The 21,819-nt window shown below is 41.8% G+C and overlaps 1 protein-coding gene across 2 annotated transcripts; it reads right to left on the bottom strand.

The window, feature by feature from the left end:
- LOC110529803 (AN1-type zinc finger protein 3 homolog) lies at positions 1 to 21,786 on the bottom strand. 2 transcript variants are annotated; one of them, XM_021612340.3, is made up of 7 exons: positions 21,184 to 21,786; positions 20,688 to 21,055; positions 17,804 to 17,844; positions 14,484 to 14,681; positions 2,500 to 2,568; positions 2,233 to 2,406; positions 1 to 2,042 (listed from the first exon to the last, which is right to left on the bottom strand). In XM_021612340.3, the coding sequence occupies exons 2-7, from the start codon at positions 20,750 to 20,752 to the stop codon at positions 1,888 to 1,890; spliced, it is 702 nt and encodes a 233-aa protein (XP_021468015.1). In that variant the 5' UTR covers positions 20,753 to 21,055; positions 21,184 to 21,786; the 3' UTR covers positions 1 to 1,887. The 2 variants fall into 2 exon arrangements, with proteins under 2 accessions (XP_021468015.1, XP_021468016.1); XM_021612341.3 differs by lacking the exon at positions 20,688 to 21,055 and having other exon boundaries at positions 21,184 to 21,531.
- Positions 21,787 to 21,819: the final 33 nt, after the last annotated feature.

Genomic DNA, 21,819 nt, shown 5'->3' with positions numbered 1-21,819 from the left:
TTTTAGAGAGCTTTTTATTTTTCGTTACAGACATTTGCAAAATTTTCCATAGAATCAGGTTCACACTTTCCATTTTCACTTGTTTTGATGAACTGCTTTTCAGTTTCTGTAGAAAATAATGCAAAATGTTTACCCTTATTTTAATGAAATAATTCAAATGTTTTAAAGATCACACAGGCCACCCAATTCCTCTAATCCAGTTTATTCATCCTCAGCAAAAAGGGGAAAATAATCAAATAAAAGGAGAACATAAAACAATTGTTCTGGTTTTATACATTTAACTAAATATGCAGCTATATGCTAATGTGTAAGTAAATCAAAATAATATATGGTTAAATAAAATTTCTTTTAAGATACAGAAAGATAACATTTCTTAAATTTTCCCCATCGGCACTCGAGAGGTCGCAGAAATACCAAAATGAAACCACCCACTATGCCACTCTACACGTCGCTCCTGCCATCCTTCAGTCATTCCTCGCACCGGAGGAAGGGGGCCAGTAAGAGAAGGAAGCAGAGAGGGAAGTGAGGAAGAAGAATGAGATGAGCATTGGGACCAGCACACTCAAGTAGTGTGACTGGGGTAGGAGGAGTAAAATATGGAACAGACTAGCATACTACAAAAAAAAAAAAATGAAGCAATGTATTATGCATGCTTTTTAAGTGGTCTGCTTGTATGGCCATACGAATAGAGCCATAGTTTGACAGTCCAGTGAGTCAGGGATTGTGTAGTGTGTATGTAAAAATAAAGGGAGTAAGAGTGCACAGGGTATTACAAAACAGAAGGAGAGCATTAACAGCAACAGCATCACTTATTCAAAGAGCAGCAGGCAGAGAAGGGCTTCTGCTTCAGAGAGGTTCTGTGTGTGTGACTCTAGTCCATTTGTTCAGACTCTAATCCAGCTGAGAGAAGCGGAGGAGGAAGGCTGCAGTACAAGGGTTTGTGGTCCGGTTTGTAGTCAAACCAGTCTAGCAGTCTCATAAGAACAAACATGGCCACACAACAACTGACCCATGTCCGGGGACGACGACGTCCTTAACACACGCTATTTCAATCCAATGCCATGCAGGAGACATTGGGTGAGGAGGGAGCAGAAAAGGAAGAGGGGGAGGGGGGGGGGGGGGGGTAAAGGTCAACATTCCACCCTACAACCTGAGGAGTGGTCAAGGGACAGACAGGGCTATGTTCCGTTTATCTGTCACCAATGATGTACTGAAAACCTGCTTACCAAGATGACCAAGGAGCCGAGAAAGAGGTCAGTTTCATTTAGAAAGTACTGGTGCAGACTAATCTTTTGTGAACAGTGAAACAAAGACTTGAGGGGTAAGATTGTTGTTGAGCGATGGCGCTGCTGTGTGATTAAAAATAAAAAAAATAGTTTGCCAGCTAACGTGTAAATATTGTGAAATAACTTAATTCTTTAGAAAGATAAGCTTGAAATGGGCATGGTCCAATTTACTCAACCAAAAACACATAGCTAAGTTGAGCTTTCTTAATTGAACCTGAAAATCAATAGTTAATTCTGTTTGTTCATCAAAGATAGCTGGCTAACCAATTGATCCTGCTTTGTAGTATACCCCTCTGACAAGTTAAGGCTGTGTGAAAACAAACGTGCGATAGTGACAGTGTGGCTCCAGAGGTTGCCATGGTGACCGTGTCCAAGGCAGTGTCCAAACTGTTCCCCTCTGGAGGGGTCAAGACTAACAGGAGTGGGTCAACAACCCTCAGCTCCAGAATGGTGGGGTAAGTGTGGATCTATTACAACCATGCTCTCTCCTTCTTCCCCTTCCCTCCCTCTCTTCCTTGCTCTCTCTTACGTCCCCCTCTCTATTTAAGTGCCGCTTCTCTGTTGTGTGGATGGGTGGTGACGGGCGGGCAGCGGGGGCAACTCAAGAGCACTCTTCTCCGATGCGTTGGCACGAGCGGCCCACCTTGCGGTCCAGCTTCACCATCTTGAGGACGGCCTCCTCGCGCCCACGTCCCAGGTGGTCGAACAGGCAGTCGTGCTGCTCAGGTAGACGGTGGAGCATGCAGAACACGTAGCCTAGAAGACAAAACAAAATAGGAAGGGAAACAATGAGAGAAAGAGGGGAGGCGAAAAAGAGAAAGAGAACGAGACAGAAAAAGAGAAAATAAAAATCTGTGTCAAGGTGAGGAGACACGGGGTGAGGAGACACGGAAACCAAGGGCAGACGTGTTCAGATGTGTTTGGGCTGTTCCTATGTAGTACTGACCGCAGCGACAGGATCCCAGTTCCTGCTGTACCAGCTCCAGTTTGGTTTGGCAGCGATAGCAGCGCCGGCGGTTTTTCTGCTTGGGTCCTCGGCTAGGCTCCTCGCTCGCCGCCTCCCCCTCCAAGTCCCGCCGTGCCCGTTTCTCTGGTGACGCCTCGCTCTCCGACCCTGAAGCTGAAAGAACAGGAGGTCACATGGTTACAGAGTAACCGTGGGACGTTCAATATTGCACAGAAATATACACAGAGAGCAGGAGCATGGCTGTACCTGATTCGCAAGGACGTTTTGTGGGTGTACAGAGGGTGCCTTGGGCTGTTTCTGTGCATGACGATACTCCTGTGGAACAAAAAGAAGAGCAAGACAAGGGAATCATTCTTCATTGATCAAGAGCCCAAATGTGTGTCACCTAGAACAAGATGTTTTGGAGCCAGAAAGACAATATCAGAACCTTGAAGGATTTAAGACCTCGTGGCCATGCAACCAGATAAGCTCAAATCCGGACATGCCAAGTCTATTTACGTCAACATATCGCTCGACTTACATTCTTAACATGAAGGATAAAAATACTAGGGATGTTCATCTTTCCCTTTCAAGATGATTCGACGTGTATCTAGATACATTGGCTCCGATACGATCCAGGAACGATACGTTTTAGTTTGAAACGAGTCTGTGCAATTCGGTTAGTTGGAGAACAAATCGATTCGGTGCACTAACATTTGTTGCATAACATTTCTTTATTCTAAATTAAAATCCGCTGCTGATGGAGCTCATGAGCTAGGCCTCTCTGTGCTGGATCTGTCTGAGCTGGGCCTCTCTGTGCTGGATCTGTCTGAGCTGGGCCTCTCTGTGCTGGATCTGTCTGAGCTGGCGTGCCTGTTTAAATCAAATAACATTTTATTGGTCACATGCACCGGATACAACAACAGGTGTAGACTTTACAGTGAAATCCTTACTTACGAGCCCACTCCCAACAGTGCAGTGTTAAAAAGTAAGACAAATATTTGCTAAAGGCAATAGTAACACAAAAACAAGGCTTTATACAAGAGGTATGTAAATGCTGTATGCTCTATGTAGGGGGGAGGGGCGGCAATGTAGCCTTTTTGGGGGGTTTCTTTCTTTGGTTCTAAAATCACCATCACCCACTAATTAACATGTCATTTTAGCAGATTAAGTGCTTGAGCTAGTAATGTATCAATATTTATCGGATACAAATTAGCTATGACGTGGACAATGAATATATAGTGTAACAGTATAACTTTAGACCGTCCCCTCGCCCATACCCGGGCTCGAACCAGGGACCCTCTGCACACATCAATAACAGTCACCCACGAAGCATCGTTACCCATCGCTCCAAAATAGCCACGGCCCTTGCAGAGCAAGGGGAACCACTACTTCAAGGTCTCAGAGCAAGCGACGTCACCGATTGAAACGCTATTTAGCGCGCACCACCGCTAACTAAGCTAGCCGTTTCACATCCGTTACAATAGCACAATTTGAATTTCACCCCCCATCTAAAAATCAAATGGTTTTGACCGCTTGGAAGTTCACCTCTCGCGTCGGCCACGCAGTGAGCCTCGCAAAAGTGATTGCCGTCCTCGTTAGTAAATTATCAAGTTTACCCTGTACATCAAAAAAAGATATATATATATATATATGCGCACTGATTGTTTAAAGCAAAACTACCCAAACTATTGCTAAACTACCCAAACTCAGGTGAACCTGAAAAATCTAAATAAAATATTGGAAAAACCAATTCTGCAGGTATAGCCAGATGAGTTGTGTTTCTGATAGATTATTACTACTACTACTCCAGTAAAACACCATTAACAGCTCATACGGTGCCTTCGGAAAGTATTCAGACTTAGACTTTTTCCACATTTTGTTACGTTACAGCCTTATTCTAAAATGAATGAAATATACTTTTTTCCTAAGCTATCTACACACACACACACACACACACAATACCGCATAATGACGAAGCGAAAACAGGTTTAGACATTTTTGCAAATAAAAATGAGCTCAGGTGCATCCTGTTTCCATTGATCATCCTTGAGATGTTTCTACAACGTGATTGGAGTCCACCTGTGGTAAATTCAAGTGATTGGACGTGATTTGGAAAGGCATACACCTGTCTATATAAAAAAAAAGGTCCCACAGTTGACAGTACAAGTCAGAGCAAAAACCAAGCCATGAGGTCAAAGGAATTGTCCGTAGAGCTCCGAGAACCCATTGTGTCGAGGCACAGATCTGGGAAAGGGTAGCAAAAAATGTCTGCAGCATTGAAGGTCCCCAAGAACAAAGTGGCCTCCATCATTCAAAAATGGAAGAAGTTTGGAACCACCAAGACTCTTCCTAGAGCTGGCCACCCAGCCAAACTGAGCAATCGGGGGAAAAGGGTCTTGGTCAGGGAGGTGACCAAGAACCCGATGGTCACTCTGGCAGAGCTCTAGAGTTCCTCTGTGGTGATGGGAGAACCTCCCAGAACCATCTCTGCAGCACTCCACCAATCAGGCCTTTATGGTAGAGTGACCAGACAGAAGACACTCCTCAGTAAAAGGCACATGACAGCCAGCTTGGAGTTTGCCAAAAGGCACCTAAAGACTCTGACCATGAGAAACAAGATTCTCTGGTCTGGAGAAACCAAGATTGAACTCTTTGGCCTGAATGCCAAGCGTTAACATCTGAAAGAAACCTGGCACCATCCCTACGGCGAAGCACGGTGGTGGCCGCATCCTGCTGTGGGAATGTTTTTCAGAGGCAGAGACTGGGAGACTAGTCAGGATCGAGGCAAAGATGATCGTAGCAAAGTACAGAGACATCCTTGATGACAACCTGCTCCAGAGCATTTGCATGCCGAAAGTGCTGCACAGATGTGCAAGATCAGGAACAGGCCGGGCAGTGTGTGCAGTTTAACCAGTACCGATATTGCCTGGGGTTGTTCAGCACGCAAAATGACTGTCAACACAGTTACATGCAGTTTGACACTGAAGGAGAGTACTTCAGTTGTTATAAAATATGAGTTATTTTCTGAAGGTAGACAAAATGGAATAAGCCAAACATTTTAGTGAACCAGCAATTTGTAATGCTTGAATCGTCTTTCTGACTGATGCATGCTACATTTGGATCGGTTTTGGGTCCACGGACCGATGCACTTACATCTTAAACATTTGAATCGGGAACCGATGCGCATTGGTGAATGGTTACACCCCTAAAAAAACACCAAATGCAACAAGAAACTGCAATTGGTTGAAAACTGGAAATCTTAAGTGAAATCCTGGGAGGACCAAGCAGGTCTTAAAAGATGGTCAACGTGACCATACTGCCCCAGTATGATTCCTATCTGGGCCAGGCTTAGTACATGTATTGCCAACGGAGTGAGACACACACACACAACCACCACTCCTCCTAAGGCAGAAATAGAAGCAGGCTGTCACCATATCAGTCCAACCTTACAGACCTCTGCCAATAGAGACTTCATGAAATGCATACGTATATACACACTTCCCTCCGTATCTTATTTGACAGCGGAGCAAAAATGTTTCAAATTGTGTCTATACTCCAGCATTTTCGATTTGAGATCAAATGTTACAAAGCGACAGTATGGAATGCCACCTTTTATTTGAGGGTATTTCCATTAGTGCTGGTCAGTATACTGTATTTTACTACACACAGATGTAAGGTTTGGGTATTTGAATGTTTGGTTTGTTAAAATGTGATATGCCGTGTGTGAAGTAAATTTGTATAGTGTACACAGCTACTTGAGTCAACCCTCTCCACTCTCTCCATGCCACTTTCCACACAATCCTAGCCCCGTCACTCAAGGAGTGCATGTTGTTGTTGCTTGACCACGGGATGCCTCCGTTCAGTCTGCACGGTTAATGCAGCACATGCAACAATGTTGACGACAACAATGTTATTTTCACTTTGCTTCTTAATATAAATCCACAAGCATTCTATAAAATGGAACCATTACTTTCGTACATCTGCAAAAAGCTAGTTTGTCTTTTCTTAGCAAGTTTTCCTTAAATCGTGTTATACGCTAATGCTAAATCTCTAGTTAGTTAGCTAATAAAATGTAAGAGTCAGAGCAAAAGTAGCTAGCTTACACAGCCTGATAATAGTGATGGTGTAGGCCTAAATCTGCATGTTTGTGCAACAGTATATTCTAAATCAGAGGAATAGGCGAAGCATGAATGTTGGCTACATGAAAAAATATTTCTAGTGAAAGATTATAGGGTCTAGGCCCTAGGAAACACTGACCAACACTTTGGTTCCTGCCACAATAACTCCTCCCTGGCATTTCCATTCATTGCCATGTCAAACACTATATTTAAAGTGCCCACTATTATATTCTAACTATAGAATTAGAACAATAATTTATTTCCATGATTCCAACAGTTCACTGTGTTTTGATCTAATTCGGAAGTCAAATCGCAATTGCAACATTTGGTTAAAAATAAGGCCTTGATTTTTCGCACATATTGTGCAGCCCTACGCGGGAGTGTGGGAATTAGCTCAAATGAATGCAGGAAATGCACAAATTTATGAAAATGCTGGAAATTATTTTCGGTTAGGGTGATTCACAATATATATGATTTCTTAGGCTCACTAAATAAATAAATCTAATTCAGGGCTAAATATGCCTATTCCATAACCATAAGACCCACTAATCATTTAATTTTATCAAAATAGTTTAATCTGCTTTTTTTGCAAATAATAATTATAGATATTTTTTTAAATGACTGATCTCTGGCTTTCATGTCTATGAAAATTGCATTTTTGTTACAAATTTAACCAGAACCATAATGCACATTAATTCACTAATAATGACAAACATCTTGTAGCAGGCATAATAGAAAATGAACACAGGTCTCAAACGATCCCACAAGCACACGTGCAAGTGAGTATTCAGCTAATCTTTATATTTCAAGTTTAGCCAACTTGGAACTACTTGCTAGCTAACCAGGCAGAACAGTTAAATTACGAACACACCCTTCTGTTCATCTCCAACTGTTTGAACAGCATGCTAGCCTGTCCACTTCGTTTAGACTTTGAAATCAAGCGGCCCATCTTATTTCTCAGAAGGAGAACGAGTTGCCAACTCCTTACATAATTGTGTTTCATGCTTATTGTACATTTATAAAAACAGACTAGACAGCTAGTACAAGTGTTTGCTGCTTGCGGGACAATACTGGGCGCGACAAACTTGAGCATTAATTCTCTAGAATCAATGTTAATTGATACTCCTGTTTTAGTAGTATCTGCTCTGCGCACAATCTGAAGAGTTGAGACATAAAAAAAGGGTATCGCTAGAAAGGTTAACTACTCTATTACAGTAATGTCTAAATGTCTTTGTGAAAATTTGACTGAGTCGGTTGGACTAACCCGCAAAAGTAAATAGTGAGTTAAAACCGCTTGTGAGAGAAGTGATCGCTCATCTTCGATGTTGTAAGTGACAGAGGGAGGGGCTTGGTATGTGTGCGTGAGAGTAAATGGGGAAAGGCTATACAGACACGCTTGATGACACGCCTGATGATGCATGTCGCGCAGCTGAGTCGAGAGGAATGGATTTAGTTCACCCAGGTCATCCTGATGAGTCCTTCCCAGCGAACTAGTTCAAACTGGCATCAGCAGCATGACATGAGGTAAAACTTGGAAAAGAAAGTTGTTTATTTCGATGGGCGAGGGATAAATAACTTGTAGTATAAGTTTCTAGCTACAAGCATAAACTAGCTAGCTGGGAAGGGCAACTGACTGAACAAAATCCATCAGCCTTCACTCGACTCTCACTGCACGACATACGTCATCAATATGGGCACCGGGCGTGTCGGTATAGCCTCCCCAGAGTATATGAGAAGGTGCACACAGCACAGAATGAAGCTAGTGACACGAGACCAAAAATTCAACATGAAAACGAGCGGACAAAAACATTGATTCTTGTGATAAAGGCATTTGGAATATTGTGCTAAAAAAAACAATTTAAATTCATTTGATATCACTCCGCCCTAGGTGAGAGGTTAGTATTTGAGTGGGTATGATCATCATTATTCATGATTCATTCATGATTATCCGTAATCATGTTAGCATCCACATTTATGTAGAAGTGTTCAGAAACATTTTATTCTTATTTACAATCAAATAGGCTAATAAATGACAACGCATTACTCACTATTCAGTTCCTATTGGCCAAAACATAATCCGAAACACAACAGTCCCACCTTTTTCCATTGTCAGTAATTCCATTTTGCCCATATTCTTGATGAAGAATGTTAAGCTCACTGGTGTCACAACAAAATCCACCAAATATGTTAAATAGGACTGCTAATAACTATATTGAACAAACTGTGATCGAAGAAAAATAGCAGAGCTTATATTTCTTAAAAAAGATTAGTCACACCTGGTTTTAGTCATTTAAGTTCAGACTGGAGAGTTTAATTTAAATATACACTCACAACCAATTCAAAATCAACTGGTGGGTTGCTGGAGGTTTAGAAAGGGTTGCAAGAGTGAGTAAAAATAAAATGTCTCGACCAACCAGCTGAAAATCCCTGCATTGTGTGCTAGTGATTTGGGACCAAACACTAAATTTGTACTACTTCAATACACCATCAGTGAATTTGTTCAAATACTATTGCATTCTCCAAATAGGGGGACTAGATAGTTTTTTCAATTTAAAAACGGTAAAAACAGGACCCCCCCCCCCCCCTGTCGCCTCATATTTAACATTTGATCTCAAATCCAAAATGCTGGAGTACAGAAGCAAATTTTAACATTATAGATTCACTGTCCATTAAAATAGAGGGGAGTGTATGTGGACTAAAGTGTGCACTCTTCTCTTCCTCAGTGACATCTAATACTAAGAGATGTAGTGTTTGTCCAGATTGAAGATGTATATAAACAGTGCATTTGGAAAGTATTCAGATCCCTTGACCTTTTCCACATTGTTACGTTACAACCTTATTCTAAAATGGATTAAAATGTTCCCCCCCCCCACTCAACAATCTACATACAATACCCCATAAAAAGACAAAGCAAAACAGGTTCAGAGATTTTTTGAAATCTATTACTAAAAACTGAAATATCACATTTACATAAGTATTCAGACCCTTTACTCAGAACTTTGTTAAAGCACATTTGGCAGCGATTACAGCCTTGTCTTCTTGGGTATGATGCTAAAAGCTTGGCACACCTGTATTTAGGGATTTTCTCCCATTCTTCTCTGCAGATCCTCGCAAGCTCTGTCAGGTTGGATGGGGAGCGTCGCTGCACAGCTATTGTAAGGTCTCTCAGGATGTTTGATCGGGTTCAAGTCCGGGGTCTGGCTGGGCCACTCAGTCTTGTCCTGAAACCACTCCTACACGGTCTTGGCTGTGTGCTTAGGGTTGTTGTCCTGTTGGAAGGTGAACCGTCACCCCAGTCTAGGGTCCTGAGCAGGTTTTCATCAAGGATCTCTCAGTACTTTGCTCCGTTCATCTTTCCCTAGATCCTGACTAGTCTCCCAGTCCCTGCCGCTGAAAAACATCCCCACAGCATGATTCTGCTACCAACATGATTCACCGTGGGGATGGTGCCAGGTATTTTCCAGACGTGACGCTTGGCATTCAGGCCAAAGAGTTCAATCTTGGTTTCGTCAGACCAGAAAATCTTGTTTCTCATGGTCTGAGAGTCTTGTAGGTTCCCTTTCGCAAACTCTGGCCACTACCATAAAGACTTGATTGGTGGAGTGCTGCAGAGATGGTTGTCCTTATGGAAGGTTCTCCCATCTCAACAGAGGACCTCTAGAGCTCTGTCAGTGACCATTGGCTTCTTGGTCACCTCCCTGACCAAGGCCCTTCTCCCCCGATTGCTCAGTTTGGCCGAGCGGCCAGCTCAAGGAAGAGTCTTGGTGGTTCCAAACTTTTTCCATTTAAGAATGATTGAGGCCACTGTTTTCTTGGGGATCTTCAATTCTGCAGACATTTTTTGGTAGCCTTCCACAGATCTGTGCTTCGACACAATTGTCTCGGAGCGCTACAGACAATTCCTTCAACCTCATGGCTTGGTTTTTGCCCTGACATGCACTGTCAACTGTGGGACCTTAAATAGACAGGTGTGTGCCTTTCCTAATCATGTCTAATCAATTGAATTTACCACAGGTGGACTACAATCAAATTGTAGAAACATCTCAAGGATGATCAATGGAAACAGGATGCACCAGAGCCCAATTTCAAGTCTCATAGCAAAGGATCTGAATACTTAAGTATATAAGGTATCTGTTTTTTTTCTGCTAAAAACCCATTTTCGCTTTCTCATTTTAAATTGATTTAACTAGGGAAGTCCGTTAGGAACAAATTCTTATTTACAATGACGGCCTACCAAAAAGCAAAAGGCCTCCTGCGGGGACGGGGATATATATATTTTTTTTTAAATGACAAAACACACATCACGACAGGAGACAACACTACATAAAGAGACTTAAGACAACATAGCATGGAAGCAACACATGACAACACAGCATGGTAGCAAGTTAGCAACACAACATGGCAGCAGCACAACATGGTACAAATATTATTGGGCACAGACAACAGCGAAAAAGGGCAAGAAAAGTATAGACAACAATACATCAAGCAAAGCAGCCACAACTGTCAGTAAGAGTGTCCATGATTGAGTCTTTGAATGAAGAGATGGAGAAAAAAACTGTCCAGTTTGAGTGTTTGTTGCAGCTCGTTCCAGTCGCTAGCTGCAGCGAACTGAAAATAGGAGCGACCAAGGGATGCGTGTTCTTTGGGGACCTTTAACAGGATGTGACTGGCAGAACGGGTGTTGTATGTGGAGGATGAGGGCTGCAGTAGATATCTCAGATAGGGGGAGGGGGAGTGAGGCCTAAGAGGGTTTTGTAAATAAGCATCAACCAGTGGGTCTTGCGACGGGTATACAGAGATGACCAGTTTACAGAGGAGTATAGAGTGCAGTGATGTGTCCTATAAGGAGCATTGGTGGCAAACCTGATGGCCGAATGGTAAAGAACATCTAGCCGCTCGAGAGCACCCTTACCTGACGATCTATAAATTACATCTCCGTAATCAAGCATGGGTAGGATGGTCATCTGAATCAGGGTTAGTTTGGCAGCTGGGGTGAAAGAGGAACGATTACGATAGAGGAAACCAAGTCTAGATTTAACTTTAGCCTGCAGCTTTGATATGTGCCGAGAGAAGCACAGTGTATTCCCAAGTACACTACCTCAAGCTCTAAACCCTCAGAGGTAGTAATCACACCTGTGGGGAGAGGGGCATTCTTCTTACCAAACCACATGACCTTTGTTTTGGAGATGTTCAGAAGAAGGTTAAGGGCAGAGAAAGCTTGTTGTAGAGCATTTAACACAAAATCCAGGGAAGGGCCAGCTGAGTATAAGACTATCATCCACATATAAATGGATGAGAGAGCTTCCTACTGCCTGAGCTATGTTGTTGATCTATATTGAGAAGAGTGTGGGGCCTAGGATCGAGCCTTGGTGACAGGCAGTGTCTGAGACAGCATATGTTCTGACTTTATACACTACACTCTGAGGTAATTAGCAAACCAGGCCAAAGACCCCTCAGAGACACACCAATACTATTTAGCCGGCCCACAAGAATGGAATGGTCTACCGTATGAAAAGCTTTGGCCAAGTCAATAAAAATAGCAGCACAACATTGCTTAGAAACAAGGGCAATGGTGACATCATTGAGGACCTTTAAGGTTGCAGTGACACATCCATAACCTGAGCGGAAACAAGATCACATACCAGAGAGAATACTATAGACATAAAAAAAAGCCAGTCAGTTAATTATTGACAAGTTTTTCCAACACTTTTGATAAAACAGGGCAAAATAGAAATGGGCCTATAACAGTTAGGATCAGCTTGATCTCCCCACTTAAATAAAGGATGCATCATGGCTGCCTTCCAAGCAATGGGAACCTCCCCAGAGAGGCGAGACAGGTTTAAAAGGACAGAGATAGGCTTGGCGATGATAGGGGCAGCAACCTTAACCTGTTAGAGCTCTAGGGGCGCTATTTCATTTTTGGATAAAAAACGTTCCCGTTTTAAGCGCGATATTTTGTCACGAAAAGATGCTCGACTATGCATATTCTTGACAGTTTTGGAAAGAAAACACTCTGAAGTTTCAGAATCTGCAAAGATTTTGTCTGTAAGTGCCCCAGAACTCATTCTACAGGCGAAACCAAGATGATGCATCACCTAGGAATTAGCAGAATTTCTGAAGCTCTGTTTTCCATTCTCTCCTTATATGGCTGTGATTGCGCAACGAATGAGCCTACACTTTCTGTCGTTCGCCCAAGGTCTTAGCAGCATTGTGACGTATTTGTAGGCATATCATTGGAAGATTGACCATAAGAGACTACATTTTCCAAGTGTCCGCCTGGTGTCCTGCGTCGAATTCGGTGCGCAATTGCCAGCTGCTTCTACTTTACCATTTGATTCAGGGGAGAAAGCATGTGTCCAAGAACGATGTATCAATGAAGAGATATGTGAAAAACACCTTGATGATTGATTCTAAACAACGTTTGCCATGTTTTCAGTCGATATTATGGAGTTAATTTGGAAAAAAGTTCGCGTTTTGAGGACTGAATTTTCGGATTTTTTTTGGTAGCCAAATGTGATGTATAAAACGGAGCTATTTCTAATACACAAGGAATCTTTTTGGAAAAACTGAGCATCTGCTATCTAACTGAGAGTATCCTCATTGAAAACATCAGAAGTTCTTCAAAGGTAAATGATTTTATTTGAAGGCTTTTATGTTTTTGTTAATGTTGCGTGCTGGATGCTAACGCTAATGCTAACGCTAAATGCTAACGCGAAATGCTAACGCTAGCTAGCTACTTTTACACAAATGATTGTTTTCCTATGGTTGAGAAGCATATTTTGAAAATCTGAGATGACAGTGTTGTTTACAAAAGGCTAAGCTTGAGAGATGGCATATTTATTTCATTTCATTTGCGATTTTCATAAATAGTTAACGTTGTGTTATGCTAATGAGCTTGCTGATAGATTTACACAATCCTGGATACAGGGGTTTTTTCATAGCTAAACGTGACGCAGAAAACGGAGCGATTTGTCCTAAACAAATAATCTTTCAGGAAAAACTGAACATTTGCTATCTGAGAGTCTCCTCATTGAAAACATCTGAAGTTCTTCAAAGGTAAATTATTTTATTTGAATGCTTTTCTGTTTTTTTGTGTAAATGTTGCCAGCTGAATGCTAATGCTAAATGCTACGTTAGCCTACAATACTGTTACACAAATGCTTGTTTTGCAATGGTTGAGAAGCATATTTTGAAAATCTGAGATGACAGTGTTGTTAACAAAAGGCTAAGCTTGAGAGCTAGCATATTTATTTCATTTCATTTGCGATTTTCATGAATAGTTAACGTTGCGTTATGGTAATGAGCTTGAGTCTGTATTCACGATCCCGGATCCGGGATGGGGAGATCAGAAAGGTTAAAGAAGAAAAGGGCTAAACCATCTGACCCAGATGTTTTTTTGACTCAGTAACAACCATTTCATCACCATTAAGGGACATGGGCAGCTGCGAGGAGGAGGGTTAATTCTCCAGGTCTTTAACTGTTTTCTAGAACTTCCTGGGGTTAGACCCACAGAGAGAACTGCTCCTTAAAGTAACTAACGGCTTCCGGATAGCCTGAGCGCACTTATTTCTCATTTGCCTGACCGAGAGCCAGTCAGCCTGAGTATGCGTGTGCCGAGGGTATCTCTGCAAGATCACGGTCGAACCAAGGTCTGAACATGTTTTTAATTCTCATTTTCTTTATGCGGGCAGGTTTGTTAACAATTCCACTGAAAATATCAAAAAAGGTCCAAGCATCTTCAGAGAGGATCAAGCTGATTCTATACCATTTTACAGAGGCCAGGTCATGAAGGAAGGCATGCTCATTCAAGTTTTTTAGCAACATAAGTTCCTCATTATGGGGTATTGTGTGTAGATTGATGAGGATTTATTTTTTTAGATGTAATACATTTTAGAATAATGCTGTAACGTCAAATTGAAAAAAGGGAAGGGGTCGGAATACTTTCCGACTGCACTGTATAAACCATATAGATTGAAAATGCTGAAGAGTGAGGGTCCAGTCTGATATTAGATTTAGTTAGAACTTGGTATGATTGTATGACTGACAATGATCTCAGCTATGGTAATTAATTCAAAGGTTTCAGAATGTGCGTCATCGCAAAATTCTAAAGTTGTGGACCCTCCATCTTACCCTCCTGTGTAGTTGGTAATGTGGGGACAGGGTCTTCGGTTGACACCGATGGCTGCTCAGAGCTAGTGGGTGGTGACGACGATAGGGATTGGCTACTGTTGCTGCTCGTCTCGCCACTGAAGACAGACAATTGGCTACTGCCAGTGCTTGGGCTGGGCTTTGAGGTACAGTCCTCATCTGTCTGCTTCTGCTCGATATCTGAAAGACAGACAAAATAATGGTATTTAGTGACCCCAGCACCACATATTGTACGTTGGCTCTTAATGGACCAGCAGCTTCAGAGCATTAGTACACACAAACATACACATGTGGGGGCATGAGTCACCATTCCCTCTCCCCAAAACATCATTCAGAATCGCAGATGGTCCGACCTGAGAGGATGTCAATACCTCAGAACCCAGAACCAGACCCTTTAGCATGATTAGGGCTGTGGCGGTCACAAAGTTGTGTCAGCCGGTGATTGTCAAGCAAATAACTGTCAGTCTAACAGTAATTGCAAATAAATTAACCTAAACACATTTAGCATCTCCTGGGAAGCCACTTATGCAGACCATTGGAACATTACATTTTAAAAAGTATAATAAATCCATGTAATATAACCTACACCTTCAAAATAAATCCATTATTTATTTTAGACAGGGCTAAAGAAGCATGATATGAAGAAAATGTAGTCTATTTTAGGAGAACAGAATAGCATCCTCTGAGTTGTCCTGATGTGGCTATGCCAAATGGCTGCGAGCTACACTCGTTAATTTAGCAGACAAGATTTGCTTAGAATTCCATGGCATTATTTTTTTTATAGTATGAAGAAAACTGAACAAAGCTGAATAAACTATAAATAAAAACTATCCAAACGATTTGCGGGAGTGCGCACACTAAGCAAATCTAACCTGTGTTGAGCAGTTAACAAAGCAATAGGTACTCCTATATGCTTCACTTTAATAACTAACTCCAGTTGTACTACAAACTTTGGGCTGTGTTTTGATTTTTAATACATTTTAAGGCTGCATGATGCGACTAATGATTATTTCAAAAAGTTGCTTGAAAGGCATGAGCTCTGCTTTGTTTTTTTGCGCAGGCTGTACACACTTCATTAGTCTCTCATTCACAATTTGACAAGCATGACAGCATCCCCTTTGTGCCTTTAATACACCCTAAAAAAAAAATCCAGGCCTTTGTTGTGCCCTTCTCCCAGAGTGCCTGTTCCGAAGCACTCACTGAGTGCTGTGCACTCTCCATCACGTGATCGGGTCTTTCTCACAGGCTACAAGTGAAGACAGACACAGGGGACGCAACTGCGCTCATCCTTATCCAATTCTGAGGTGCATATTGAAGATATTTAAGAACTGTCCACATTTACTTTCCGTCAGCCAACAAGATGAGTAGGCCTAACAGATAGTAGATTGACATAGGCTAGTGCTTTTGCTATCCCCCACAGTAGAAAAGTCGACCTATTCTATTCTGTGCGAGAAATAACTATTCCAAACAGTCTGGAACAGTTGTGGGATGCAACAGATCCTAAATTAATACAACCACAAGCATTAAAAAACAACATTTAAATCAATGTAGCTGACAACAGATCAGAACATTTATCTTTACATTTTGATAAACTATTAAGCTATTTCTTCACATTATAAGCACAGCAACACGCACACGGCAGTGGGCTATAAGCGTGAATGTTTCATTAGCGGGAAAACACCATTATCAAAAGTGACCGCAAATGTGATTATGCATGTAATGCTTTTATTATAAAAGGTGCATTTTTATGGTGAAAATGATCTTCCCCAAACTTGAAACTCACTCGCAGCTTATGTATCCCAGTTAGACTCTAAACCCCCTTGTAAAGTTGATTAATGTGCTTCATTTTAAAGAAGTTACTTGGCCACTTTACTTGTGATACAAACCTTATCAAAACATATAGGCCTATGGGCTAGGCTACACGAGGTGTTCGACTATGATTCGAAAGAGTCACAAAAACGGCTTTGTTTCTTGCCTTACGCTGGGCATCATTCACAAGTGATAGGCTAATATATTCACCCATCAGACTATTCTTGATTTAATCTTGTCTTTACACATACTAAATAATATGTGACATTTGTTTTGATTTAGAACGGACCATTATCATGCACCAGTCTTGAAACAGAAGCAGCAGAAAAAATACATGTCATCTATACATTTAAATAGCAGATGGGGGATGCTTTTCCCGTGATTCATTTTCATGCCAACCAGGAAGGCTATACTCCTATTCTAAAGAACAGCAATGTGCTTAATATTAGGAAAGGTGACAAATAAATAGACAAAGCGGATGGGATCCTCTATTTAGTAAAAGCCACCCATCTGCTTTATCACGCCATTGCATAGCCCATAGAAAAGTTGCTCATGAGCTCATGGGCCCTCATGAAGCGTTTGATTCGATTTTCGATTACATTTGTATTGATGCCAGAGTGATTAGAGGGACAATAGAGTGCTGAGTACCAGGGAGTTAGCAAGTTTGGTAGGCTACTAATGACCATGAGCCCCATCAGAGCTTGGAGAAGCCTAATTACCATGACTAAACGGTCACGTGATATTTGACTGCCTTCATGACTCGTGGACGCCGGTGTGGCGGTAATACGGTCACTGCAACAGCCCTAAGTATGACCCCAGTTTAGGCTACCAGGGAGTCTATCCATCAACTCCAAAAACCCAGAGGGCTGCACAAGGTCAAAAGGCCGCAGGGCCTTATCTTAATCCTCTATAGAACCCATTTCTGCTGCCTTGGTGCTCTTGTGTATTGAATCTATTCTAGGCAATGTTGTTACTGAAAAGGCCTACAGAAGCCCATCTCAAAACTTCAGTCATAAGCTCCATTTTAGAGCTGCAATCTTTATCCACAGGAGTATTGAGAGCCAACACCCCAACATACAGCAAAGCAAGATATCAGACCCGAGAACATATTTTTCCTGACACCAGTTTTATTCTTGAGATAGCTATTATGTCAATGAGAAGTTAATCTGGAAATGGACTTTTTGGATTCTGAAAATAGCCTTGTATTTTTACTGCATGCCTTTGGAATATTTCACAGGGATTTTTTTTATACAAAAAGGTACATAAATTACTTCTACAAAACATATCTAACAAACCAATATACGTAACCTAATCGAGGTATAAAAAAAACCCTGCCATTTCCATACAGCAGAGACATAACATGACAGGTAGTAATCTGCACCCCCCCTTCTGATGTCTCAGGTACACACAGGGCTCTACCACATAACAGAAACCTATTGTCTTCCACCTTTATGGGAATTTAGTTGGCTTGCGCAAGGAACAGCAAGACTTACCAGCAAAACATTTTGAGCAGAGGTTCATGGTTTTACTGGACCTGGGGAGAGAAAAAACAAAAGTAAAAGTCAGTCCCAGAAAGGAATGGTACCAAGGTGGAGATGGCCAAATAGGATAAAGGCTCACTAGACACACGTCAGTCAATGCAATATGGCCCTCTTATTTGCAACAAAAATCACACACACAAAAAAAAAATGGATTTCAATGGCTCTTGGGACACTCAAACCTGACCCATTCTTTTTTGTACCCAGACAGTCAGACGGGCTCTGAGGTTGCCATAGCTACGGAGAGTGAGTGAAAACAAATGGATGGCAGGGGTGACAGATCACAGAAAGTCATGGCCGGGAAGAGAAGGGGGAAACAAACAAAGGTGGGGGTGGGGTAGAGGTTGTTGCAAACAGTTGAAAAGGGAAGGAGCATAAGGTAGCAAAAGTCAATATTTTTACAGCAACAAATGACAGGTAGGCCTACACCATCTCTCACCGGTTAACAAGCTAATCAGTCCAGGCTAATCAATTGTGCCAAGAAGCCTAACCTGACAGGGGCTTTTGACCGCCATTGACATTGGCCTGAGGGTTCAAGGGTTCATTACTGACTGAAGTAGGGTAGTCAACTCAACATTGATAACAACTACTACATAAGCTCTGTGTATCAATCACATTTTTTTCCATTACCCTATGTATACATTACACTAAAGATTGTGGTCAGAATAAGCCTAGAAAAAAATAAGCATAAATTAAATCTTTAAAATCAGGTTTACTTCCCTTACAATCCTAATGTGTAATAGGCTAACTCACGACAGCAGACTCAACTCCAGGAACACAACCCAAACCCTTCCACATAGCCTCAAATCTGTTCAACTGAAATCTCCCACCAAAACATGCACCATTTTCTCAGGCTTTCCTTTGAATCCTTTCCTCAATGACATTACATTTCCAGGGGTAGACTAATGGTTGTTCTCATTCTGGAAATCTGACACTCACTTTAATAGGAGGGCACAATGCATAATGCTGGGATGTTTCTGTTCTGGGCTGTGTGAGCTCTGTCAATACAGTAAAAGGTTGGAACTCCATAGGGTATTCAGCCCATTGTGCCCTCAGGAGGGAATGTGACCAATGGAGTGTTCCAATTGACCTGGGATACATTTAGTACTCATCCTACCATGACCTTAACTGCAATTGGACTTTTCCTCCCAACATCACGTGTGTCATTCAGTGGTAGAGTAACTAGACCTCAACCGAGAAGAGGATTTGCAGTATACCTAGAAAGACCTCAATCATAGATGAGAGTTCTGACAAGCCCCATGCTAGCCTAATCCTTGCACTACATTGAAGAAGATGTGTTTGCCTACCCACTTTCAGCTAACGCATTATAACCTAATGTCTTCCTTCACTCCCCATCTCGATAAGGGCTTCAACTGAGCTAACATGTTCGTCAAAACAGAGTATCAGTCCAGAATGGTTTGTCACTATCAAAATAATGTCCTTTGAATTCGGTCAAATTGATATGCACAGGCTCCATTTTACCAGAGAAGAACCAACTGACCTAAAAACAGGAAAGCTGGAAATTCAGCCCAGATTTTTTAAAACTAGCCCACTTCTAAAGGCGAAGCCTATATAATGCAGTCTCGCGATACAGACTCCCCTCCCAATGTTTAATGAGATATCTCAAACTGAAGAGGATGTTTGTTCCTGGTTCTAGCTGTAATCAGGCATACTCAGAAAGCGAGATAGTTTGAACACAGCAGGGAAGGGCTACAAAGAAAGCCGTAGGGCTTCAAAGTGGAAAACTGTGACAAGCTTCAGACGCCTCGAACCAGGTGTTGACCGCAAGAGCCGTAAACATGCTTCCGATTGTGTCACCTGACATTGAGAGGTGTGAGTAATTCTCAGTTCGCTCACATATAACACACCCTAAAGATCAGCGTGACTAGTTAGAGAGCATGGCACAAGAAAGAAGGGCAGGGTTTTAGTACATAAAATCACCCAGGGAGTTATATCCCAGAGTCCTCATCTCGTTGCTACACATGGTGCTTTCAAGACAACTGGGGGGAAAACGATGTCAATTCATGACGTCAGTGATCTTTAGGTCTGAGCTCTAGACAGATGCCAGAGTTTCCGACTTGGAATTTGAAGTCGTAAACAATTTCCCCCCAGTCAGAGCTCCTTTTTTTCCGAGTTCCGAGTTGTCTTGAACGCACTAAAGTCGGATATTTCCAAGTTCCCCGTTGTTTTGAACGTGGCAATAGTTGACCATACAGGAAGAACTGTCCAGCTCAAACAAAGGCCCCATTTTTATTATAAGTAGGCCATACCCTTTTGTTGGTCGCCCTATTTCACTAAAGATGGTTTAATGTACTGCCTAAATGGGCTCGATTAAATAACATTAAATAAACATTTCCGGTATGTAATCACAACTTGACTGGAATGTGAGGGATGAACGTGCTGTAACTTGATAACTAATGTGGTTACAAGGCAATGGCAGTCTGGAGAATATTGGACACAAAGTGTTAACGTTTAATCTTTAGTTAGGATGTAATTTATTTAGAATGGATACATTTCCATTTAAGGACACAGAGCCTCCTAACTAGAGCGAATGGTGATCAGATTATAAACAGAAATTTTAACATAACGCGTCCAGAACCACATAACATGATTCGACGTTTTGATATCTACACTCATGGATAGAGAATGAAAACAAGCCCAAACGTTCAGCAAACCTCAAAACATTCAGATAGGAATCAGTTTTGTAACTCAACATTTGCCCCAACCCCCACCCGGTATGCCCAACATAACAATGGCTTTAACCTAGGCGACATTAATATCCATCCTCATTTTCACTACAATAAACCATCTCCACAATACATAATGTGCGACATCTTACCCCCAAAATCCACATGGACACCGAGGTGGTAAGGGTTTGCTGCGCTCACTACCAGTATCCCCCATGACTTCAACAAAATGATCAAGGGTACGCAAAGCTGGGGATGAGACAGGGGCCTTGTCGTTGTAAAGGATCTTCAGCCAACTCAAGTAGCAAATATCCGCTTCTATAAATAGTCCTCGGTGGTCAAATTGGACAACGAAGGTGGATGGCTTTGCCGACACGAGCGGCCACAGGGATCCGAATAGTCCTAAACAGCTCAGTTTGGATTAATTGATCATCCAAGTGTCCTCACTGGACTCAAAGCAATCAGCTGGAGCTCGGCTACTACTAACAGCCACAGAGGGGGTGTTAACGCTTTGTCCAACCTGTAACATGAAAGATACAACACAAAACATAAACACCACAACAACAAATATTTCCAACAATCTCAATATTAATCACGAGTATTCGACACAGAGTAAGCAGCAGTCACATCGAATATCATTCCACTTACACCATGTGCTGCGTCCCCCAATCTTCAGTGGGCCGAACTGTACGAAGTAAGCTGTTCAGGAAACTACCGGTACCTAGACCTTCATTTAGAATAAAATGTACTGTGCCGTATCAACAGAATCAAAATGGCGTTCATTGAACGCAATACCCACTAGCGTTCCTGACTAACCAATGTAAACTCACACACACACACAAGCAACTCTTTGGATTCATATATTTTAAACAGAAGCAATATAAAAACGTTTATTTCCTTATATCACGGTTTGAATCGTTGAAAATTACTATTACCAAAACGCGATAATGAATACGTCCCAACCCATTGGTCTTTTTGGGACAAACCAAAACATGAATCAGCTGTGAAGCAGGAGGATCACAAAATATATTTCACGTCAGAGTAGCCATTTGCACAACACATATTATTCGAAATCACTTAGCTATCTAAATATATGGATCAAACATATTGCTCAGCGAAAATGTGCAATTGGAGTGCTTGAAGCATGAACGACAAGCATTCTTGAGATAAAATTGGTTTGCAATCTATCGTCTCGCCCTTCCATAGAGCGTTTTAAATCTTTCACAGTATGAATTGGTAAATTTACAGTGGTGTAAAACATGTCAAATACACACTGACTTACAT

Source organism: Oncorhynchus mykiss, chromosome 8 (genome assembly GCF_057628025.1).
Source record: "Oncorhynchus mykiss isolate SJ-2025 chromosome 8, ASM5762802v1, whole genome shotgun sequence".
NCBI lineage: Eukaryota > Metazoa > Chordata > Actinopteri > Salmoniformes > Salmonidae > Oncorhynchus > Oncorhynchus mykiss.
This window is presented reverse-complemented; position numbering and strand designations above follow the sequence as displayed.